The sequence below is a fragment of the Dunckerocampus dactyliophorus genome, chromosome 6 (assembly GCF_027744805.1).
Source record: "Dunckerocampus dactyliophorus isolate RoL2022-P2 chromosome 6, RoL_Ddac_1.1, whole genome shotgun sequence".
Classification (NCBI taxonomy): Eukaryota; Metazoa; Chordata; class Actinopteri; order Syngnathiformes; family Syngnathidae; genus Dunckerocampus; species Dunckerocampus dactyliophorus.
Window position 1 is genome coordinate 13,187,235 of NC_072824.1, and position 26,841 is coordinate 13,214,075.

At 41.2% G+C, this 26,841-nt stretch overlaps 1 protein-coding gene across 2 annotated transcripts in view; it reads left to right on the forward strand.

Annotated features, from left to right (window-relative positions):
- stx8 (syntaxin 8) overlaps nucleotides 1–26,841 on the forward strand; it is a 57,812-nt gene that overhangs the window by 12,062 nt on the left and 18,909 nt on the right. For both annotated transcript variants that reach the window (XM_054780516.1, XM_054780517.1), the window contains exons 5-6: nucleotides 4,644–4,777; nucleotides 5,740–5,832. In XM_054780516.1, coding sequence (XP_054636491.1) covers nucleotides 4,644–4,777; nucleotides 5,740–5,832 — 227 coding nt within the window. The remainder of the gene's footprint in view (nucleotides 1–4,643; nucleotides 4,778–5,739; nucleotides 5,833–26,841) is intronic.

A 26,841-nucleotide genomic window follows, 5' to 3' on the forward strand; every position in this document is an offset into this window, starting at 1 on the left:
ATTAAAATTGGGGGGCAACAGGTCAGTGGCACAGCAGGAGCAAAGGAGCCCCGCAAGGCAGCTCCCCTCCCCAATCACGCCCGACCGTAGGCCACCCCCCAATGCCCTATATATATGTGAGGTGGTGCAGTGGCACAGGAAGGACGGGGGCCCCACACCCCAACGCCGCCCAAACCGAGCAGGGGGGGGACCAAGGACACATGACCGACCGGCCGCCCACCACAGCCCAGGCTCGGGCGTGCCACAGGCCGCAGGACACACCACAGGCCCTACCCGGCCCGCCAGGATGCCCAGTCCGGCCCACCCAACCCCCCAGAGGCGATACCCCCAGCGCCCCCCAACACCGGAGCCCCACCGGAGGTAGCGTTCACAGCGCCACCCCCAAACCGCCAAACACCACGGACAAGCCACACGCCCCCAAGGCAGATCCGACCGCCACCAGGACAGCGGGAGCCGTGCCCACGCGCCCCCCGCATACCACCACGGCCGGCAAGGGAGCAACACCACGACGACCACAAGAGCACCGGACCCCACATAGAGCGGAGCACGGCCGCACCCACGAAGCACGCAGGCCAGAGGCGCCAGGGAGGGACAGAGAAGCAAGCACCGCACGACCGGGCCCGCGAGAGGAGCGGCCCCCCGCCCGGCGCCCAAGCAGATGCCCCCGCCCGCCCCGCACCCCGCCACGCCACAGACCGGCCACCGCCCCACCCCCCGCCCATCCACCAACACGCCAAGGGGGAAACCCCGGAGGGAGGGAGACAACCACCGGCCCGGAAGCAAGGACCAGCCTGACACCAGCAGGCAGCAGGGACCGCCCGCCAGCCCCCCGCCAGCCCGACCCCCAAGCCCCCGGCCAAAGCCACCCCCCGACCGCCCCACCCCGGAGCAAGCATCCTCCCGCCGATCCCGGGAAGCACCACGCAGATGGACACCCCGCCGCCCGCCCCCACGCGCAACCAGCCCACGGCCCCCACACGCCCCACCCACCGAGCCACAGCGGCCCCGTCCCTGAGGGGAGAAAGCAAGGGATCCCCCCCACCCCAGCACCACGCACCCCCCACCCCGAGCCCAAACCGCACATCCGCGACCCCCACCTCCGCGCCCCCCGTCACCCGGGGGACAGCCACAGGCGCCGGAGGATAACAGGCAGCTCCCACCTATCACACATACACCACACACATAAATCAGTGAAATAAAATAAAATAAAATAAAATAATAAAAAAAAAAATAAAATAAAAATAAATAAATAAAAAGGGGCAACCCAAACCACCCTCCCACCCAGGGGAGATGGCTCCGCGGGGGCAGCTGGGCTCAGGCACCCGCGCCCCCACCAGGGGGAGAGGCCGGCCCCCACGGCCCCACACCGGACGGCCCCACGCGGCAGCCGAGCAGGAGGGCCCAGGGCAGTCCCCGCCCCACCCCCAGAGGCAAAGGAGGCGAGGGAGAGCCAGCGCCACCAGCCGCACACGGGCCCCCCCAGCAGCAGTAGGCGCCCGGCACCCGCAGGATGCAGCACCCCATCCACCCACCACCCCGGAGGCCAACCAACGGCGCCCCCTGGGCGACCCCCCCGACCCCGCCCCCGCCCCATCACCCGACCCGGACCCCTCCCCACCCCCACCCACCAGCCCCCCCAGGCAGGCAGCCCAGCAAAGAAGACCCGGGACACCAAGCCCGCCACCGCCCGCCCTCGAGGTACCAGGCCCACCCAGGACCACACCCCACGCCAGATGAACGAGACCCCCAGGGGCAGAGACAGATGCCCTCACCCCCCTGAGAGTCAGGTCAGGGAATTAATTATTGGTGCCCATATAGACTGAAATTCTGACATTTGTTCTTTAGATTCAGCAGACATTCTCTCCATAGCTATATGATCTAACAAAAGATTTTTGTAAAGAGCTATGTTCAGTTTCTTCCTTGATTTCCAATTGATGAGAATGGTTTTCTTGGCGATGCTTAATGCAGTGATGAGAAGCTGTGTTTGATTTGTTTCTACATCAATTGTGGAGAGATCGCCCAGCAGGCATAGTAAAGGAGAGGTAGGAATGGAGAACCCAAGTGCCAAAGATAGGTACTCACACACTCCGTGCCAAAAATTTTTAATGGGAGCACAGGTCCACATGGAGTGTAAGTAGTCATCTATTCTATGGTCTGAGCAGTGTGTGCAGATGTTAGAGTCAGTTAAGCCCATTCTAAACATTCTATGTCCTGTGTAGTGTACTCTATGAAGGATTTTAAACTGAATCAGCTGTAGGTTGGGATTATTGATTAACCGGGAAGCATTAAGACATATTTGCTTCCAAAATTCAGGGTCACAGCTTGTAGATAAATCTGAGCTCCATTTGGAGATTGGTACTCCAATTGTGTTGTCATTTTTTGAAAGTAGAATATATAATTTAGATAATGTTTTAGGGGCAGATATTTTTAAAAATTGGTCAATAGTGGTATTGCTTTCCCATGATATGGTCCTGAAACTTGCTTTAATTATGGATTTAATTTGTATGTATTCAAGAAATTTGTTATGATTTATTCCATACTGTGTAACAAGGTCGTTAAATGAGATAAAGTTGTTTCCTATAATTATATTTTTCATACAACTTATTCCTTTTTCGTGCCATGTTGGGAAATTTAATGGTTTCTTTTTAAGCAAGATGTCAGGATTATTCCAGACGGGAGTGTATTGGCAAGGAGTGAGCGAGAATTTTGTTATTTTTAAAAATTCCCACCAAGCTGTCAGAGTGTTGCTTATATTTATACTTTTAAAACAATTATTTTTTCGGAGGATTTGGCTAATGAAGGGCAGGTTACAAATTGGGATTTCGTGGCTAAGTGATTGTTCTATGTCTAGCCATAAATAATCCAATGGGTTAGGGTTGATCCATTTTAAGATATACTGTAACCTGTTTGCAAGGAAGTAGTTGGAGAAGTTTGGGAGTTCTAAGCCCCCATATTCTTTAGATTTTTGTAATGTTTTGAGATTTATTCGTGCTGGCTTATTTTTCCAAAGAAATTTATTTATATATGAGTCTAATGACTTGAACCAAATTATAGATGGTTTAGTGGGGATCATGGAAAATAGATAATTAACCTTTGGTAAAATCATCATTTTCACGGTGGATACTCTGCCTGTAAGTGAGATGGGCAAGGTTCTCCAACGTGCAAGATCATCCTCTATTGACTTCAATAGTGGAGTATAATTCAAGCGGATCAGGTCTGACAGGTTGGAGGAAATGTTAATACCCAAATACTTAATGTTCCCTGAACACAGTGGTATAGAGGGGGTGCTCTGGAAACCAAAGTTAATGGGCAGTACTGTGGATTTAGACCAGTTAATGGAGTAATCTGAGAAGGTGCTATAATTGTTAATGAGTGAGATAGATTCGTGAAGTGAAGAATGTGAATTATCCAGGAAGAGTAATACATCATCAGCATAAAGGCTTATCTTATGATGAACATTTGTGGTGTGGATCCCTTTAATATTTATATGTTGTCGAATTGCAGCTGCAAGAGGTTCGATAAAGATAGCAAATAGTGAGGGAGAGAGTGGACACCCTTGCCTAGTACCTCTTTGTAAAGTAAATTCTGGAGAGATGTGATTGTTGGACCGAACAGAGGCCTTCGGGGTGTTGTATAGTATTTTAATCCATGTTCTGAATGAGTCTCCAAAGCCAAATTTATGTAGTGTTGCAAAGAGAAATTTCCAGTTTACTCTGTCAAATGCTTTTTCAGCATCCAATGAGACAATTGTGGTTTCTAAATTATGGATGATAGAGTAATCAATCAGATTGATTAGACGGCGTACATTGCTAGTTGAGTTTCTCCCCTTAATAAATCCTGATTGATCAGGGTGTATTATATGAGGGGTAACTTTTTCCAGCCTTATAGCTAACGCTTTGCATATTATTTTAAGATCTGCATTAATCAGTGAAATTGGACGATAACTGGAAGAGTCTTGTATTAATTGAGCAAAATGATGTAACGACCTGCTTGTGTTGTAATGTTGATGTTCAGAAATCCGATGTTCGTGAACACACCTCGCCGTAAGTGGGATTGGTGGAACAACGTGTGTACGAATTTAAGAATACGGACTGGGCACTGCTGTTCGCATGTTACGGTCGGCAATAAAGTTTCAAAAGAGCTCCAGACTCCGTGTGCCTCGGTCAGGATGCTACATTACTTCTGTTACTTGCACAATATCACCTTCAAGCACTTGTTGCAGGTGGCTGAGTCAAAATTTTAAACTGTTTCAGCATGTGTATTTTAGCTAGAGGCTCACCATTGTCTATGCAGGTGAATAACTATGATCAAGCATAACACCTTCAGGACAGTTGACTTGGCGGTAAAGATACCTGATTTTTGCCTCATTTCAGTGCCACAAAATGAACATTAACTATTAATTTTGCACCAAAATAAGGCACCAATAGCTACTTAGCTTTTCAGTCTGGCTACTACCATTTACATCATCACCAGTGCCATTATGGTACCGAGTTTTGGTATGCATCCCTATATTTGAGGTGCATCTTTGCATTTGTTTATACAAGTGGACGATTCATTAGGATATGGTGACTTTTAGCCTGGGCAAACAACCCCCCCCAAAAAAACAAATACAACTCAAGAATCATTTTGTTTTCTTTTCGAAGATCAACCTTAATGGCAGGAGGAGCTGGAATGAGCGAAGGAGACACGGCCAACCCGTGGCTTATTAATGAAACAGATGAAACCAGGGGGTTGACTTTTGGAGAGATCAAACAGGAGCAACAACGAATCATCGAAGGTAAATCTACAGGCTTAACCTACACTATTGATGTGTCGCATTTTTTATTAGATCACGTCATTAAATTAAATTGGTTGTTTTTGTCTCCTTTTATGAAGGTTAAATATCTCCACTATCTTGTGCTCTAACAAATCCAGCATCACTGCAATAAGATTTGCAGGTCATGTTTATTTGACTTTGTAGCACTCCACCATACACGGGCTTGAAAGTCATACACATGTGTAACCACTCTTGTCACTGTAACCCTTTTGCAGTAACAGGGACTTTCCAGTAAAACACACAGTTAAGGTAATGCGAAGAGGCAATTAATAAATGAAAAAATTTCACACATGAAAAGGACTGGATTCAGTGTGTGTATTTGCAGCATGGAGGTAAGCCAACACATGAAAGGTGTCGGTCATTGCCCACATCTAGAAGATAATGCTATAAGCCAGTGCCTGCTTTTTTCCTTTTACCGAATGGCTTTGACATAACTTGAACACCCAGACGTCAGTGCACCAGATCCCTCCATGTGACACTTCATTGTAATGTCTCCATTACGGCGCTGGTTAGTTTCAATTTGGGATCAGAGATTCCTTTTATGACAGAGAAATCGAAGCTTGTGGAGGTTGCCAGTCCCCTGAGGGGTTTCTGGCGGAGCTGGGTAATGTTTCGCGCCTGAGCTCATAAAAAAGGCCTGTGATAGACAGCATAGTGTGTTAAACTTGGAGAGCAGCTAGGGCTAAATCTTTTCTATTCTTCCCAGCGCCATTGTTTTCCACCCCACATCAGACTTCTGCAGTTGTAATAGTTTAAGTGAGGCTAAATGACTAGCATGTGACACATATGGAGAGCTGATCTGGACCCCAAACTGCCTGCCAGTTCTCATTCTTCAAGAGGGATATTTCATCATGTTTTTATTGTGCAACAAACCACCTGCTTTTTCAAATTTTTTTAAGACATTTTTTTTCATTTCTTTTCAGCCCAGGATGCAGGTCTAGATGCACTAGCAGCAGTCATCAGCAGACAGAAGATAATGGGACAGGATATTGGCAATGAACTGGATGAGCAGAACGGTAATGACTGATATTCTTGCCTGTTGATATTCAGTAGAGGAATTGGAGACATACAATGGTGTGGAAAAAGTGTTTGCCCCCTTCCTGATTTCTTAATTTCTTTGCATGTTTGTCACACTTAAATATTTCAGATCATCAAAATAATTTAAATATTAGTCAATGACAACACAACTGAACACAAATGCAGTTTCTAAATGAAAGTTTTTATTATCAAGGGAGAAAAAAAATAAAATCCTACATGGCCCTGTGTGAAAAAGTGATTGATGGAACCATGAATTCTGCTGTCTACCAAAAAATCCCGAAGGAGAATGTCCGGCCATCTGTTGGTGACCTCAAGCTGAAACGAACTTGGGTTCTGCAGCAGGATGATCCAAAACACACCAGCAAGTCCACCTCTGAATGGCTGAAGAAAAACAAAATGAAGACTTTGGAGTGGTCTAGTCAAAGTCCTGACCTGAATCCTATTGAGATGCTGTTGCATGACCTTAAAAAGGCGTAACATGCTGGAAAACCTTCCAATGTGGCTGAATTACAACAATTCTGCAAAGATGAGTGGGCCAAAATTCCTGGAAGAGACTCATGGCAAGTTATCGCAAGCGCTTGATTGCAGTTGTTGCTGCTAAGGGTGGCTCAAACAGTTAGGTCACACCATGTAGGTTTGGATTTTTTTCTCCCTTAATAATATGTTTCATTTAAAAACTGCATTTTTGTTGAGTTGTGTTGTTATTGACTAATATTTAAATTATTTTGATGATCTGAAACATGTAAGTGTGACAAACATACAAAAAAATAAGAAATCAGGAAGGGCGCACACACTTTTTCACACCACTGTATTACATGTTTGTTCTGCAAGTTCTCTATTTCATCTCCAAATGTTTGTCCCTTCTTTTTTCTTGGAAAATCTATTGACACATAAAAATCTTCACTATAATCACTGTAAACATCCTCTGTCTCGTATACTGCCATGTTTGTGTAGCTGACTGATAGTACTCGGATGATGTCACTCTCTGATCTGCGAGAGCTACTGTAGTTTGTCATGGGTGGTGCCATAAACTACAAATGTAATGTTTGCGAATTTATCATTCGCTTTCAAAAAGCAAACAATGTAGAACATAATTACAAACAATATATATTGTATTGATGCTGTTTTTAAATGTAACATATTTAGGCTGCACAGTGGCCTGGTGTTTCGCATGTTGGCCACACTGTCAGGAAGATTGATGGATGGATGGATGGATGGATGGATGGATGGATGGATGGATGGATGGATGTATATGACATATTTAAGCAAAGTTGATGAATCATGTCAGGAGCCCTTAAAGACATCAACTGCCCCCTTTTTCCACCAAAAGGTAGCCGACTGCAGGTAACATGTGTGTCTTGCACATATTATTCTGTTTTTATCCTGTTATTATCCTTGTGTGTGTGAGGCGAGCCTCCCCTGGAAAGCTCCAGAAGACTTGAGGGGGAGGTGCAACAGCTTGAGAAAAATAAAGAAAAATATAAGGTTTGACCACTTTCTTACCACAACCACACCAAACCAAACGAACCGCAACAACGGTGAAAACAACCTAGAGTTTTGTTAAAACTCGCTAGGAGCCTAGTATGCCTAGTACGGATCCCCCTTAAGACTAATGTCACAGAAACGTCATTGACTCTATCACAAGCCCAAACAGTTTGTTGTTCTGATAGATTTGGAAGATTAGAACTTTGCGGCCAGAGCCGTCTCCTTACAGGCAGTTATAATGTGGAGCTAACTAGCTTCCAGTGTGGAAAAAGAAGGCGTATCTTGTAATATTCCAACAGGCTAATAACTGAATGACTTCAGCAGGCAAACTAACCTTCCCCTCTGCTGGGAAAGAATGGCAGATGTTTGGAGCATTTTGCTTGACATCGATGGCAGAAGGGAAGAGTGAGAAACGAGAGCTGATTGTTTTAACTTACCATACTCTCTTCTTGCCTTTTTTAAATTTGAGGAGGATTGTTGCTTCCAATGCTCCAACTGGCATGTTTTTCTTCTCTTTTTTTGCAAGCTTGATGTCAGTGTTTCCAATTATGTGAACCTGAATGGCGGGAGAGCTGGCAATGAGCCTTACACTAATTGCGCCGCCACAAGAATGCAAGAAGGCAAATTATTTTGGCGGCTGAAACAATGACTTGTCAGTGGTCCTGTGTAGAGAAAGCATTACTATTGAATGTAAATTTGATAGTGAGTGAAAGTCATTATTTCTTGAAAGGGCAAAAAAAATACGCCACCTGCAAGGTTTAAATCTGTTCAACCCCAAACAAAGTGCATTTGAAAGTCCTGTACACAGTATTCCTCCTGATTCCCAAACACAGAATTGTATCATAACCATTTAGAAGCATTTTAATTCTCATTGTGGAAAAATACAATACAGTATTAGTCTCAGTGATTTGGTTGAACTGTTGACTAATGATCCTATATATTATTCTTGCGTAGCAAGTCAACTTTATGACACAACCTTAGTTGTTCATACCACATACTGTACCTGCAGATCTATTCAGTCTTGATTCAAGTTATTTTGGGTTACATTGGAACCTTAGTTTTTGTGATTACAGTATTTAATTCCAAAGGGTCTGTCTAAAATTGAATCGTACAAAAACGGAAAAAAAAATTCCCATAAGAAACAGTATAAATCCAATTAATTTATTCTGGACACCAAAATATTTTGACAATAAAACACTTTATAAAGAACAATTATAGTCGTGCAGAAAACAACTCAAAATGTATATAAATGATGAACGAAAGGGATAAATGAACATTTAAAGTCCCGTTTACGTTGACTTTAAGACTTACTGACAAAGACAGTGATGGGAGGAGGAAAAGAGAGAGCCATACAGACGACACCCAGTTCTGGCATTTGCAACTTTGTTTGGCTCCATTGTGGGTTATTTTGCAGCCGTGATCAATAAAAAAAGCAACAAACCTGAGTTGTAATTCTGTTAGTTAGCAAAGAACTACAGTCAGCCACTTATGACGCCATGGAGGGGCGAGGCAGCTGCGGGGAAATGACTTGTTATTATGATTATCATCATAATATTGTAATAACCAACAACACCTTTATAAGAATAAATGATCCAATTTCAGATTAAATGATTAATTGCATCCAATAGCACTGTGTGAATTACAATTGTATGATCTAAAAAAACAAGCGATTGCTTCCCTTTGTGAACAGACCAAATGTCACTTTTACAAGAATAAATGATCTGACTTCAAACAAATGATTAATTGAATTACAGTTGTACATAATATGTTAGCCGGTATATCAATGTTGTTATTGGTATTCAGTTTTAGTATGTGGTTATTAATATGAAGTATATTTTATAGGGGGTATAATCTGGCCCAGAGGGAATAAAGTGGCCTAGTCTGTTATACTGTATACCCCGGGGTTTAAAATGGCCTAGGCCAAGATAATATACCTGGGGTATAAACTTGCCTAGGCTACTCTAACCCCAGGTATACTCTCGGCTGGGCTTATACTATGTCCTGTTATACCGATTTCCACTTGTGAGCATGCTTATTTGCGCTTTGTAATAAGGACACATTACCAACACAGTTGGACTCACGCAGTGTATTAATCACAAAAACAACTGTGTCACCAATGTATGGTATTCTTTGTTTGGGTACGCAAATATTTGGAAGGAACGCGGGCAAACAAGCGAGTTTGTGTAACATTCTCATTTGAGTTTTCAAAATGAATGAGCCTTACAGGATGCCGTAGTATTGTGCCTCCTAAGTATCGCAAGATTTGGTGTCGGGTGTGTGATGGCTGAAAAATCAAGCATTGCTGAGAGTACTCCATCCACATCTTTATTAATACCACAAGATTCAATGTGCCAAAGGTATGCGCAATACTGTACAATAACCAAGACGTTAGTGTACGAGAACCGAGGCAAAAATTTTGGCAAAAGTTTTTGATTAAAACAAGGGCATTTGAAAACCAAGTTTCCACTGTACTTGAGTTTTCTGGATAAAGTTGCATCAAAACCCCATTGTTTTTGCACAGGTGGAAAGACAAAAGATGAAATAGTATACATACTTGTATACAATAGTATACAAGTATACATTATTGCTTAACCATTTGTCGGTAATGCAGTAATTGCTAATGACTACACAATGTCCATAAATGTCCATGCTATTTGGACGTTGGCTCTATCTATACTGTATATTTAGGAAAAAAGAATGAAGTACATATTGTTTCTAATTTGTTTTTTTTTCTGTTTTATGTTATAGTCAATAAGACGAATTCCTCAGGAAATGCAGTTGTTACCTCAAGAAATGATTATGAAGTTTTTGTGGGTTCAGCACTTATAACTTCTAATAAATGTCAAAATTGACTGTCAAAGTCTAGTTTAATGTGTTCAAAAAGGAAAATAACATATAAGCAGTAAAACTGGAAAATAGCAAGACCCCAAGTTGATCTTGACAGTCGGTGTGTAACCTTGGCGCTTCCAACATCTTCCTCACTTTCTCCCCCCCTGATCATTGTACTGTGAGTGCAGTGTTTCTCTATAAATAGATTAAGCTCTTTTTAACTTCATGCTTGAGTCCAGCTCATGACCCAAGTGCCGTGGAGGTTGTAGTCATTTCCTTTTGGAGAAATAATTCTGGCTTAGGTCAATGAGAAAAGATGACCCTTTTGAGAGGTTTAGAAGTGAACCCAGAGCCCCAGACTAGCCCTTCTCAAGGTAGATTTAAATGCTGAACTAAAGAAAGTCATGATTAATTCAATTTTAGTCCCTGGTTAATGTTAACTGTATGGCACACCGACATCCCCCAATTTGGATGCCAATTATAACAAAAATAAATCTGCCATCGTCACTATTAGTGTTTTAAACACAGTTAAATCATATGCAGATGTTAACTTATTCATATTCCTGACATTATTTTGCCAAATACCAGAACCTTGCCATTTCCACAGCAAATGCTGCAGAAAATGGTGCACTGGATACCAGCTGACCTGACTTAAATCAGCTGATGTCTGCCTTCTCTTGAGAAAGATGTAATTCAGGTTTTACAATATATTTGAGTGAGACAAATCTCCTGAATGATGACATCTAGCTATTTTTCAGCATGAGATAAGTTGCATCAGGACTTCAAATAAACGTAATGTGGTCCAAGAACGTCTGGCACAGTCCCCCATCAGAAGGGGTTTCACTTCTCACCTTCGGGAGCGCTTTGACATTGTTCCGAGGGAGGCAGCGGACATTGAGTCCAAAGGGCCATGTTCCGTGCCTCCATTGTTGAGGCGGCTGATCAGAGCTGAGGCCGTATTGTGGAGGTGCCTGTTGTCGTGGTAATCCCAGAACCCATTGGTGGACATCAGTGGTGGGTGATGCCTTCAAGCTGAAGAAGTCCCATGGGCAATGTTCCCACTAATTCCATTCTGTGGTATGAGTGGGTTCAAAAGGTCAGCAACGCGTATTTCACAATGTAGCTTTCTTTTTTGTCCACCTCAGACAAAACAGGCCATAGAACTATCGCATCCAGTTGATGATCTGAATCTTGTTGGAAACACCTAGTTTATCATTTCATTTTCCATTTCTTTTTTTCTTTGCCATTTATTTCCTTAATTATGTATACTTTTGTTTCCCTTCTGTTTTGCAGCAGCCTGTTCTGGGACTGTTTCATTCTGGAAATTTACTTGAGGATGCTACATATGTGTTTACTTTTTTCTAAATAAAAAATGAACATAAAAAAAATCCTAACCGAAAAAAAAAAAAATCACCTTCCAGTCTCTTTGCCATCACTCGCGCAAACTCTGTGTTACCTGGATTTGGCAAGTCCGGCCATCAAAATAAAAGCATGCCTCAGTACTGCATGCACAGTTAAGCCACTCATTTAGTCCACACTTTTCACTCAGGGCTCAGTGCAGGCTTTGTCATTCGAAAAATAAAAAATTCTCAACCATATTCAACTCTTGTTCTTCTGTTCCCACATATTCCAACAACCAACCCACCCTAAAAGACACCTTCCTGTCACTCATGGAGTTGCATTGCAAAATGGTACAGGATAAATTATGTTTATTTTATTTACACTTAAGGTTGGATTTGATTTTGTTTCTCTGCAAGGATTTGCTGTGCGCTGAGAAAACAAGATCAGTGTGCGATTGCGCGCAGCCTGAAGGGAGCATTGCCCATGGGCCTTTTTGGCTCTGCTCCATAATGTTTCATGTTTCAACTTTATGTGTAGGAATTGAATAATATAATACAGTGGAGCCTCGGTTAATGTAGAAAGTGCATGCAAAAATGTTGCCTCGGTTCGCGTGTACTTCCCGGTTATTGTCAAATATATACAGGATGTCTTGTTGTGCTATTAATGCACCGCATGAGTGCACATGTTTGTAACGTGTTTTTTGTCACAAAACGTCCTTGTTACCTTGTTACCATGGAAACCGGACACGGAAGTTATTGTCCCCCAGTTTCGTTGCCCATCTATGACGTCATCAGTAGCTCTGTAGTTCTGCAAACTATCACTGTTATGGCACAAGTCTCTGCTTTTCTTATTGATAACGGCTGCAAAATGTGGAACCAAGGAAAGCTGCAAGTTCCAGCTTTTTGCTAACACTGAATTCACACTGGATTCAATAACTAAGTCATAGTAAAACAGGAAGGCGGTGTCTGTGCGGATTTCGCAGCCTCTTAGCTGTCTTTGTCAACGATCAAGTATTCAGTCAAGGTAAAATTGACTTTATATGTTCATTAATCCCTTTCATTTGTCATTTATATGCATTTGGAATTGTTTTATATATGTAAAACTTTAATTATAAAACTATAAAACAGTGTTTTATATTAACATTTTTGGGTGTCCGTATTATTTTTTTTGGTAAAAGTTGTTTTGGTTTGAGTCAGACCTTCTGGAACCAATTGACGCTTCCACTGTTATATACTTTAATAATAGAATATTCCACGGGGACTAATACAAATCAAGCTGCAGGCTGCAAACGCTCCTTGGGATGCACTTTGGACCCTCCTGCCTTAGAAAGCTTTCTAACTAGCCACCTCAAGACAAACACTACATAGTACAGTCAACTTACCTTGGATTTGATTAATGTTTAATAATTAAATGTTTTATTTTGCGTCAGACAATGATGTAATATCGGAGCTTGACAGCCAAACTTCTAAACACTATATGCGAGTCAGCAGTGTGTCCACAGAACGTGCTTGCCTCCACTTTTAGAAACAGCCCATTGAGCAAATAAACCACAGTCATGATGGCACTCGACAGAAAGTCAGTGTGGTTGAAGATTGATTTACTGTTTGTTTGAGTCGCTCAGTTTGAAAACGAGGCCAGTCGTAGTGGAGTTGTGTTTTCCAGACAGAACCACGTAGTCATGTTCAAAGAGTGTTGTCATCAGAGGAATGTCAAACTTCCGATGACCCGTTAAAAGAATTAAAAAGGGCCTCATCTTTTGTGATGGTCGGCTTGGCAGGTTGTTTGACTTCATGAATTATTGAGAAAATTAAATGTCTGAGGGATAATGTTGGACACCCGTACCATTTTCTTTGGTGTCATTTCTTATAAGTTAATGCCAACTATAAGCTTGTGCAGAATCTTATGTAGTCGAGTGGAGACGTTTTTTTGTGTTTGGGTTCTTTTATTTGTTTAATTATATTAATGTATACAGACAGATTACTTTTCCAGAATCACATTTCCTGCATGGTTAGGTGTATTGACGACAGGAACTACCATACTGTGTGTGACATTGAAGGCGTACTTTATCAGGGGATTGTTTAGTACCAATCCTAAGAGCAGCTGTGGGACACATTGACTTTTTACCAGGCTTGCAGAGCACCATCAATCACGAGTCCTGGTGTCTTTATTTCTCTGTCCATCTATACCAGCATCCATCTTTGTCGAAAGACCGTGGATGTTGGAGACCTCTAACAATGGCAAGAAGGTCTTAGGTCACATAAGCCATTTGTGCTCATGGGTTGAGCATGGAAATTAACATTTTTGGACTCTCTAAAGGACAACATCTGAAAACATTTCATCAATCACACCTTCTGTTTCTCCTTAGTGGACCAATTCCTCCCTTTTATCACTTGATTAGTATGTATTTAAGTAGAGTTCTAGACACTCTTTAAATGCAACCTGTTGCTGAAGTTTCAGATACAGGTCAGAGTGGGACTTTCAGGGGAGTAGAAGACATTGTCTTTCTTTGGAGTCACGTATGTAGTTGCTCTGTGAGCTATGTCAATATTAAAAAAAAAACCTCTGAACGTTTCCTTATGTGTGTTGCCAACAGAAAGGCTCCAGTCCAACAATCCTTTCCTCCTTCACACACTCACACCGTCATTGAAAAAGGTGTCATTCAGTATCAGTGGTATAAAACTAATCATGAAACACCAGGTCGATCTCATGAGGGTTGAATCGAAGGCTACTGTCGGTTCAACCTCTGAAGTGTGACTTTAGATTAACTTCATTAACTTCCACCGTATGTTCAGGGTGCTAGGTAGTAGTTAGAACAGCATCGAAACCTGAACGTGTGTGTTATACAAAGAACTATATCTATACAGACATTCAGTGCAAACATGGTTTTCGTTATTCATCCATTCTAAAAGGTCAGACGAAAACATAAATGTATGCAAACCGAATAAATTTCTCCCATTTAGAAATGCTGTAAATTCAATTAATCTGTTCCAGAGACACAAAATATTAACACAAAACACTTTTTACAGGGAGTAATCCTGTTTGGGATGGGTTTTGGGTTTTGGCCACCTGTATGTCACCCCTGCACTAGTCCGTTACAAACATAACTTTAAAGAGTGGACGGTTGGAGCTGGATACTTGCTCACTTGATTATTGTTTATTGTATACTGCAACAGCAACACTCATCATTACACAAACTAGCCTGGCTCACTTTCTGTAATTCGTGTTCCTTAAACCATGTTCTCTATAACCTGTGTTAAAGGTTGCTCCTGTTGCATTACAATCCTCTTAACAGACGCTACCCTTGTACATTGCTATGACTTACTTCTTGAATTCAAGTGTTTCTCACCTTCTTATCAAAGTTCTGGCACGTTTTTTGCAACCGTATTTAATTATAAAAAGTGAAGATTCGTCTAACATTCAGAAATACCAAGTCCTCTGGAATGCCTCATCAGTGCACGCCGCACAGTGCTTATTAGAGGAAGGAACCAGACAGACAGCGGTGTCGCAAGATTAAAACTTGACGAGATTTCTTGTTTGGAGAAAAGCTGTATAGTGAGAACAGGGCAGCCAGAAGATAATCAAGACTATGAAGTATGGCATTGCTTCTATAAATGATAATACAGTAATATGGAAGTGGCAGTGTGCAAGGCATTTTTTGAAGTGCACATTAAGTGCTTTAGCCGCACCTGGCAATCCAACCTACCTCTGTGTTCACAGCGTCAGCCAGTGACATGTGCTGTTTTTTCCATTGAAGTTGAACAGCAGCTTGTGACTTGTTGACGTCCAAGCAGAAGCTGTAGTAGTAATTCTATATTTGACCAAAATTTACTTAAGATTTGGCATATCAACCCACGCAGATGTTTGGACTTGTCTGCTCCCTTAATCACTGAGCGGTTCTATTGACGCTCATTGCATGGGCGTCAATAGCCATATAAGCTGTATAACAGCTGTATAACAGCTTATATGGCTAATTTGTTGTTCATGATTCTTTTCTGTAGCATTTTCATTATGTATGTTTTATGCATGTTTTATGAACCATACATGACTACTGAAACTATTTTTTCCATCTCTACACAGAATTCTATTACAACATGTATCCTCATGAGAAATGAGGGGAAGTCTTATGAATAAAAACATATAGAATACACTGTTTATCCATCATCCTGGCTATTGTCGGCAGTAGGAAATCAATAAATGAGCTACTTCAAGTAAAACCAAGAATATTAGTGGGTTTCCGACTAATTGCAATGTGCATTTTATGTGGGATAGCTTACAGAATGGTCCTGAGAACAGGCTTAACCCTTTAAGCGCCAAAGTCGCAAAATTGCGACAAGCGACATTGCTGAATTTAACAAGTGATTTCTGCAACTGTGGTGCCTCATGTAGGTAATACTTTACACCAGGAGATGACATTTGTAACATCAATCTAAGCAACCTTTGTGGGCGTGTTTGTATGCAACCTTTGAACTCCTGTGTGCATGTGGCAGCGAGTCCGCTCTCCATGACAGTCCACACGCAGCATACTTGATCCGATGTTTTACTTCAGCATGTTCGGGTGGCATGAGGGGACGTGGTGGGTTGTCAAAACCATAGACATATATATATATATATATATATATACAGACCCTTTCCAAAAAAAATTGAATGTCATGGAAAAGTTGTTTAATTTCCATAATTCCATTAAAAAAGTTAAACTTTCATAGATTATAGATTCAGCGCCCACAATTTAAACGATTTCAAGTATTTATTTGTTTATTTTTACATAATTTGGGCTTCCAGCTCATTAAACCCACGAAAACAGGAATTCAAAAAATTGGAATACTGTGAAGAAATCAGCCCAAATTTTGCAGGGCATGAATGTTTTAAACTGAGTGTCACACACTAATCATCTACTAACCTCAAATCACCTGCACAGGCTTCCCCAGGTGTCATTAAATTGCTTCAGTTTGGTTCAATTGTCTCAGTTCGATTCAATATGGGGAAGACTGCAGACATGACAACTGGCCAGAAGACCATCATTGATACCCTCCATAGGATGGGTAAGCCACAAAAGTTCATAGCTAAGGAGGCTGGTTGTTCACAGAGTGCTGTGTCCAAGCATATCAATGGAAAGTCTAGAGGAAGGGCAAAATGTGGCAGGAGAAGATGCACCAGCAAAAGAGATGACCGTGGGCTTCAGCGGATTATCGAACAGGGAAGATTCAAGAATCTGGCAGAGATCCAGAAAGAGTGGAATGAGGCTGGAGTCACAGCTTCAAAAACCACCACATTCAGACACATCCGGGAGATGGGCTACAACTGTCGGGTTCCTCGGGTCAAGCCACTTCTGAACCTGAGCCAACGGCCAAGGAGAAGAAGGACTGGACCACTTGGCCAGTGGTCCAAGGTCCTCTTTTCCAATGAAAGTAAAGTGTGCCTTTCATTTGGGAATCAAGGTCCAAGGGTTTGGAGGAAGACGGGTGAGGAACAGAACCCAAGCTGCCTGAGGTCCAGTGTGAAATATCCACAGTCCGTCATGATTTGGGGTGCAATGTCCGGTGCAGGTGTTGGTAAACTCTGCTTTCTTAAATCCAAGGTCACTGCAACAGTCTACCAGAATGTTTTAGAGGACTTCATGATTCCTTCTGCTGAGGATCTGTATGGAGATGCAGATTTCATCTTCCAGCAGGACCTGGCTCCTGCCCATACCGCCAGAAGCACCAAAACCTGGTTTGATGCCCATGCCATCACAGTGCTTGACTGGCCAGCCAACTCACCGGACCTAAACCCCATTGAGAATCTATGGGGTATTCTCAAGAGGAAAATGAGGGGCACCAGACCCAACAACAAAGAAGAGCTGACAGCAAGCATCAAGGAAATCTGGGCTTCCATAACTCCCAGGCAATGCCACAGGCTGATTGCTTCAATGCCACGTGGCATCGAGGCAGTGATTAAGGCAAAGGGATTCCCAACCAAGTATTGAAGATTGACATATCGTTTTGAAAGTACCATATTTTGATTGATTTGATGTGATCCTAATTTCTTTGTTTTTTTTTTTCCTGCAAAAACTGAGAAGTAAATGGTGATTTCTTCACAGTATTCTAATTTTTTGAATTCCTGTTTTCGTGGGTTTTATGAGCTGGAAGCCCAAATTACGTAAAAATAAACAAATAAACACTTGAAATCGTTTAAACTGTGGGCCCTGAATCTATAATCTATGAAAGTTTAACTTTTTGAATGGAATTATGGAAATTAAACAACTTTTCCATGACATTCAAATTTTTTGGAAAGGGTCTGTATGTATATATGTATATATATATATATATATATATATATATAGATATAGATATAGATATAGATATATAGATATAGATATAGATATAGATATAGATATAGTTTTACAAGTGCTCAATGTGGCTACCGCCAGCAGCACGGACAACATCAACAACACGGTGGGCCACGACATCCTGAAGGAAGAAAATTCTCATATCGGCTTGATGTTGTCCGTTCTGCCGTTGGTGGCAACATTAAGCACTTTTAAAACATGAAATAAAAACTTGTATGCACAGTGCATATGTCCAAGCTTTTGAAATATTGCATGCTGATTTTTCTTTTTTAATCACCCTGTATATTAGTGCGTGTGTAAACGTTGACGTATCGCAGCAGTGGACCAACCCACTCGATGCGGCGTCCCGAGAATACAATGACCTGGATGAATGAGAATATTCACAGGCATACTAGATATATAGATAGATATAAAGTATCTATCTATCCAATAATAGCGGTGGAGGCAGCAGTGGTGTTCAAGATCCCGCTGTAAATGACGATGATGATGTCTGGGTTTGCTTGAGAGATGAGTGTCACAAGTGGAACAGACATTTTGATGAGCTTGTTGATGAGCCGGTATCGTGGAGACAGGGATCTGATAAATTCTGAGCCTGGTGATGTCTTAATATGCAAATAAGATGAGTGAATTTACTCCAGTCACAAACTTTGGGTCATACTGATGATTTTTCTCCTTTACAGTATGTATTTATCTCTAACCATTTTCAAGCTGCAGCCTTTTGAAATAGTAATGTCAAAACTGAAAAAACCCTGGCGCCTAAAGGGTTAATTTAAAGGGACCACATGCAACAAAAACATACAAGAACACCATCACCGGCGAGCATATGTTATGGTTTAAAAAATGGAAATTGTACAAAAAAAGGTTTATACTTTTCACAATTATGAATTAAACGGCATAAAAATTGTCGTAAATGTTCATTCCGCCCCAACTAAAGAACCAGTGGCTGTACATGTCTGTAGAGTGTGCACATACACAAAAGCAGCCTCAGAGAAGCAACCGACAATTTGGATTCATTGTGTGGTTATGATAAGGTTGTACATTCAGTGATAGCTAACGTTAGTAGCTAAACTTTGCCAAATTGCTGTCTTTAACTGACAACAAACAGAACTACCGTAGTACCTGTGCATGTGTCACATTGGTGTACCTTTTGTACTCAAAGCAGGAAGATGCATAATACTGGCAGTATGTTCCAATACATCCTGCATACAGTCCCTTTCAGTGCAGGAATATTTTCCACTGTCATATCCATATAAGCAGAACTTCAATCATTTTCTCATGCAAGCTGACACAAATTAAAAGGTAACTTCACTTCAAAGCATACCCGTGACCGTAGTGAGAACAAGCGTGACAGAAAATGGATGGATGGATGGATGGATGGATGGATGGATGGATGGACGTTCAGCTGGCTCTGCTCAAGTCATTTTGTCATTTATTAAAACCTTTTTTTCTGTTCTTCCCCCTTTGTAAAATGATTGATTTTCCATTCCGATGTAGTCAGTGAATGTTTTTATGAGTCCTTCTGGTTTATGTTTCTCCTGTCCGCACAGAAATTGACTTAAAAATATTCCTGTTAAAAAGATATGCAAGGAATGAGAACTTTTCCATGGATTGTTACTGTCAGTGTGCAAATGTTGACAATGTTGATCGATAGCCAGAAAATCAAACCAATAGGCTAAAGTCTGTCAAATCTACATATTTCATATCACATTGTCAATACATAAATACATCACAGCAACAAAAGAAGCTTTAGAAATGACCAAGACAATCTGGAGAAAGTGACTAAATAGTTATTTACTGTAATTTCCGGTGTATAAGACACACCGGTGTCTAAGCTGCACCCACTAAATTTAGACAGAAAAACAGATTTTTACATATACAACCCCTGTCAAAAATTATGGAATCGCCAGTCTCGGAGGATGTTCATTCAGTTGTTTAATTTTGTAGAAGCAACTCACAGACATGACACAAAACTAAAGTCATTTCAAGAGGCAACTTTCTGGTTTTAAGAAGCACTAAAAGAAATTAAGAAAAAAAAATGTAGTCAGTCACAATTACATTTTTAGACCAAGCAGAGGGATAAAATTATGGACTCACTCAATTCTGAGGAAAAAAAAGTATGGAATCACCCTGTAAATTTGAATTCCCAAAACTAACACCTACATCAGATAAGATCTGCTTGTTAGTCTGCAATTAAAAAGGAGTGATCACACCTTGCAGAGCTGTTGCTCCAAGTGGACTGACATGAGTCATGGCTCCAACACGTGAGATGTCACTTGAAACAAAGGGGAGGATTATCCAACTTGTTAAAGAAGGTAAATAATCACGCAATGTTGCAAAAGATGTTGGTTGTTCACAGTCAGCTGTTTCTAAAATATGGACCAAATACAAACACCATGGGAAGGTTGTTAAAGGCAGGCTACTGGTAGACCAAGGAAGACATCAAAGCATCAAGACAGAAAACTTAAAGCAGTATGTCTTGAAAACAGAAAATGCACAGCAAAACAAATGACTCACAAATGGGAGTCAACGTCTGTGACTGAACTGTAAGAAAGCACCTTATGGAAATGGGATTTACACACAGAAAAGCTAAACGAAAGCCATCATTAACACCTGAACAGAAAAAAAACAAGGTTACAGTGGGTGAAGGAAAAGCAATGGTGGACTACGGATGACTGGATGAAAATCATATTAAGTGATGAATCACGAATCTGCATTGGGCAAGGTGATGATGCTGGAACTTGAGATTTATGAAGACGACTGCCTGAAGACTGCCTGAAGAAAACACGCATATTTCCACAGTCATTGATGATATGGGGCTGCATGTCGGGCGAAGGCACTGGGGAGATGGCTTTCATTACATCTTCAATAAATGCACAAGTTTACGTTGACAGTTTGGACACTTTTCTGAAAAGATGTTTGGGAGTGATGAAATCATTTTTCAAAATGATAAGCAAAAAAAGACACACAAGGTCAATGGCATGGCCTGTAAATAGTCCCAGATCTCAATCTAATTGAAAATCTATTGTGGAAGTTGAAGAAAATGGTCCATGAGAAGGCTCCAACCTGCAAACCTCGCAACAGCAATCAGAGAAAGTTGGAGCCAGATTGATTAAGTGTACTGTTTGTCACTCATTAAGTCCCTTAAATCCATTCCTCAGAGACTGCAAGCTTTTATAAAAGCCAGAGGTGGTACAACAAAGTACCTGGTGGTGTGTTGAATGGTTCTTTTGTTTGTTTTTCATGATTCCATAATTTTTTCCATCTGCTTGGTCTAAAAAAGTAACTGTTACTGACTGCCAATTTTTTTCTTAATTTCTTTTAGTGTTTCTTAAAGCCAGAAAGTTGCCATTTGAAATGGCTGTAGTTTTGTGTCATGTCTGTGATCTGCTTTTTTACTACAAAATTAAACAACTGAATGAACACAATGAAGACTTGTGATTCCATCATGTTTGCCAGGGGTTGGTTGTGTAAGCCGCACCGGACTATAAGCCGCACATGTCCACATCATAAAATGGCATATTGTGACGCGCATGAGTCCATGAGGACCAGGTAGCTCTTTATTTAAAAGGATCCAATAATGAGCTATGAGAAAACTCGCAACAAGCTTGTCAACCCATCAGAATCGCAGGAGGTCATTACTCAATATAACAGTCTGACTCACAGTGTCATTTTAGAAAGAACGCTAAAATCATCACACAGCAATTTAACACTCAAAAGGTAGGTAAAAAATATACAATACAAGATGACACCGTGAGTCAGAATATGACAGTGAGTCATATTGAGTAATGACCTCCTGCAATTTCCGATGGGTTGAAAAGCTCGTCATGAGTTCCCTTGTAGCTTGTGATTGGCTCCTGCCAAAGAAAGAACTACCATTTCCTCACTGACTCCCGAGCGGCACAGTATTTGAACGATTAGTAGTAGTTCTTAAGTAAAGGAGATGTCACAAGATTATAACGTGGCCATGAATTAGCCGCACCGCTGTATAAGCCGCAGGGTTCAAAGTTTAAGAAAAAAGTAGGGGCTTATACACCGGAAATTACGGTACACAGGTGGGACAGTCAACACAGGTCCAACGCACAAGAGGACATAATAAATAGAAATACAGTAATAGCAAAATGTTAGATGACTGCAACTAAAAGAGGATATGCCTCAAATATAATAATGTTACTTTGCTTTTACTATAAAGTCATTGCATGCAGACACTACAGACATAACATACAGAGGACATTGTCACAGCATCTGAGAGGTGTTTGACTGAAGTCAGTACTTAGGTGATAACCATCAGCAATCCTTCAAAGTGACACATCTTTTTTCCAGCAGACACTGTAGCAAAGCTTTAATCATGCTACAAATGTGTGGCACTATGTGTCTGTCACCCTTTTAGAATAAAAGGTAGGTGATGCTTTTATCCACAGTCTGATATCTTTATGTGTGTAATCAGATAAGCTGCCCAGGCTAGACACCATCATGTGTACAGTATCTATAGTATGGGATATTATACTAGCTTTGGTAGGGCTAATCGTCTTTGCATGCTTTTAGGTTCATTCGGTATGCAGAAATGTTGAAAATGACATGGCCTTAAAATCAAAGACCTTCTGTACTTGCTTCACTCATGCAGTTTACACGTGTCCTCTAGTGGGCACCAAAACTACAGCTTCTTTTCAGAATACTTTACTGGCAGTGCGCTTCATCTTTTTTGTATACATTTGCACAGGTATGGAATGAGGCGACTGTTGGGTGCTTTCCATGAAGGGTGTGCATAATAATTGATGATTTATTTTATATGGAAGTCTAGTCTGTGGTCTAAACATGAACAAAAAGACATCGAAAATCCATGCAGACCACAATGGCGTATCTCCAGGCATGTTTTCTGCTCACTACAACACTGAGATGGAAACAGGAGATCAGATTTTGAAGAGAAAAGGGAAATCCTCTTACCTCCTGATGAATTTATTTTCCCCTGCAAAATCTAGTCAAATACCCATGTCTCCCACTCCTAATAATCAACATGTCCTTTTCTTTCTTGTACATGTGGGAGAGCTGAGTATGTCCTTGATTGTTGTTATTGTTAGTACAGCAGACAGACTGTCAGTACAGTTTTGTTTTTAGTTTAGTTGTCTGGTTATCTTTTTCTCAAAATGCTCTGAGAAACGATTGTGGTCTTATTACATCATCTTTTTTTTCAGTTTTCTTAGTGCCCTGCACCTCTCTTGGCTGTCCACAAGCAAATGTGGGAGACTGTTTCCACTCTGGATAGGAAGTTGTTGCAGCGGTGCTGTTGGCTAAACATTTATCCTGGCCTTTGCGAGTCGAATGCAATTATCCCAAATACTCACCGAGATTTTCAGCAATTACATGTAACTCATGTGCCACCCTGGAATTTTAAGTGCTCCTACTTGTGTCTTTATTAAACTCATAATTCAGTTCAAATATGTGTCACGGGCGAGCATGTAGTAAAATGTGGTGTTTCTGGATCAAGCTCTATACAGTATATTCTGTGGGTCATAATAATATGCATGACTTAACATGAATTGGGTGGGAAGTGTTTAATACACAGAGAATTCCCTTTTCTGGTATTAAGTTTGGGGCTGTCTGATTCTCTTTCTGTCTTACCCATGAAGACCAAAAAATACCAACTGCATTACTTTTTCTTTACACTTTCTGGACTGTTTATGTTGGATGAGGGGCCAGTATTTAAATTTCAATGATGTAAATTCAATGCAAAGTGATAGCATTCCTTGGTGTACTAGATAAGGTGATAACCAGCCCAAATATATCACCCTATACTCTGTGTTGTCGATAATGGGGTGTGATGAAGTGCAAAGGCGACGGATTTTGGTCAGAGTGCCTATGGCAGGGTGTTACATCATCTACTGCCACCCTCATCATGCTCATCATGTAGCCATTGTTTGCTGGCGTCTGTTAACACGAGGGACAATGCCTGAAAATCAACGTTTTAGTTTTAACATGTTGGAAAGCATTCATCAAAATAATCCTTGAGCCTAAACCAGGAGTCGGTAACCTTTACTATCAAAAGAGCTATTTTCCCCCTTGCCAACTAAATAAAAATTGTCTGGAGTCGCAAAACACAAAGGCTTATACATTTGTTAAAGTTTGAATCTGTCTCAATTTTACCTGTTACAACAGATTACAACAAACATAAGTGCAGTGTGCATGTGTAACAGATGCCAACTGGGCTTGTGATAGTACACTGGACGCCTAGGAAATGTGCAGCACAGTGGATTGACAGCCTGGTCCTTTTAGCTTGCTGGCTAACGTTGCTCAACTTAACTGTCAGTTAGTGGACTTATGTGGTCACCAGTTCAAGCCCGGCGTGTGCAGGGCTGTACTGCCGGGATGACCACTGACCACCTAACTCTAACCCTGGTGGACAGAGGCAGCTGAACTTAATGCAGGGCCCCGGCAGCCATGGCCAATGAAATGCTTTGCTGGTAAGAAATGTATGCTGCGAAGCCGTTAAAATACTTCTTTATTTTAAATTCGTATTGGTACTTGTATATTTCTTACCTACCCTTTGAATGTTAAGTTGCTGCGTGATGATATTAGTGTTCTTTCTAAGATGACACCGTGAGTCAGACTGTTATATTGAGTAATGACCTCTTGTGATTTCCGATGGGTTGATAAGCTCGTTGTGCGTTTTCCCATAGCTCATGATTGGCTCCTGTCAAATAAAGAGCTACCTGCTCCTCACAGATTTAGGTGCGTCATGATATGCCATTTTGTGACATGGACATGTGTGGATTATATATGTACAAATCTGTTTTTCTCTCTAAATTTAATGGGTGCATCTTAAACACCGCTGTGTCTTTTAGACCGGAAATTACAGTACTATTTTTGTTTGTTTTCAAAATGTTTTCCAACACATATCACATATCAAGCACACAGATAGACCAGTGTCGTTGGCAGAGAAGACAAAGGAATCTATGCGTACCAAATTAAAAACTGCAGTTTTTAAAGTTATTTCTTTAATCCAACAGTATTTCTCACCTTCTTTATCAAAATTCCTCTTAACACACAAATACGCAGTGTGCTGGAATGCTACATCATTGCATGGCACAGTGCTTGACAGGATGAAGGAAGGAGACAGATGTAGAGTTGCTCATCATTCTGTGTGTGTTCTATGACCAAATAAATGACACACTCACATAATGAAGATTGTAAGATTCCGTGGCCGGAATAATGTTCCACCTGTAAAAGAACCATGGTAGTTTTTCCACAGAGACCGGGTCATCAATGTGTGGATACTTTGTTTGGGCACTCGACTAATTTGCTAAGTAGTCTGTTTGGTTGTATGATAACCGAGACAGTGAGCAGAAACCGACACATATTTGTGGCAATAATTTTCGGCTAAAACAGAGGTACACGGAAACCACTGTATTGGAGTCCATACCAATTATTTTCACAACCTTTAGTTACAACAACAACTACAGCTTGTTGTGAACTTCCACTTCCAAAGCCCAAGTCTTCACAGAGAGGGTTTTAAACACTCAGTCATCCATCAATGGACTATTCGTTGTGATGTCTATTTTGTGTATTGGCAGATCTAGGTAAAAGCACACAAATGGGTAGAGAAAGTTTAATGTAAAACAACAAATTGGTCAATGTTGTCTATGATACATGTATATTTCCATAAAGAATGGATATGCTTTTTAGAGTCTTCTTTCCTGATTAGCACCTGTCTCAATAGAGAACGCTAAAACCTATTGCATGGATCTGAAGTAATGGCACTGAAAATACTTAAATTGATGTTTTTATAACTACCCCTTTGTGCTTTGTTGGGTATTAAAATTGATTCATCGCAAGATTGGCAAAGACGATGCCAATACGTTTTTGCCTAATGATTTATATTGCATTATAATATGAAAAAAACAAGACATTCATCATCACTCAGCAAATTACTTCTCCAGAGAAACCAAACCAATGATGCATTAAAGGACCCCCAACCTGTTGGCTCTGGGAGGCTGTAAGTGTGGCAGGGGGTTGATGTGCAACAGTGAGACTAATCTCCACATGTGGCCAAGCTCTTCAGAGGGCCAGATGTTGGAGGAGCTGAATTGTGGGTGTTTTCGTGACAACGCAAAAGCGCGCCTGTGCCATTTGCACGCACGCATGCACACACACACACACACACACACACACACACACAGTCAGAAAGATGTTAAAAAAAACAAACATTGTGGTAGTTGCTAAGAAGACGTACTGCAAAGAATTACAGTATATACAATTTTTCAGACATGCAGATGTATTGTATGTTCTGTTAATTTAACAAATTGCCTCCTGTTTGCTCAATAGCTTTTCATCCAGTTCAAAACCACCCCTCTGCTGTCATAGAAGAAATTGTTCCTATCAATGTATTGGACATTTTACTTAATTTTGATCAAAATGATGTGTCCCAAATTGCTTGCTTGCCACCTCTTGGAGCTGAATAATTTTTAAGTATTAATTTTGTATTCATTTGAACATCTAACTCCAAATATGTTAAACCTGGAAGAACCCACACAATTGCTGTTCACGTGTGTGATAGTAATGGTAATGTATAACCACTTACACCATGGTGTACTGTAGGTGTATGAGTGTGACATAACCAGGAAATCTAGACCTTGGCTAGAGCATCCTATTTAGCAATGGTTGACACTGCAAAGGGGAGAGCCTCTAAATTGGACACAGCTGCTCTCTTCACCCTGTAGAAGAAATCAGACCATTTGGTATCCATCTCATTTAAATTATTAATTTGCTTGCCGTGTTAGTTTTTAGACTTTTTTTTTTTTTCAGTAGCCATTCCGCACAGACCCCAAAAGTGAGTGTTTGCAATAAGAAGCAGAACGCTGATGACAAGAAGTCAACTGACAGTAATTTTTCCAAGACTGTGCCACATCTTGTAAATACCGATGCCAATTGAACTTTCAGTTTCTTTCTCAGATGTGTGTTATTGTTAACCAACCAGCCAACCGGGGTCAACGGTCAGTTAGTTTCACAGGGGAAT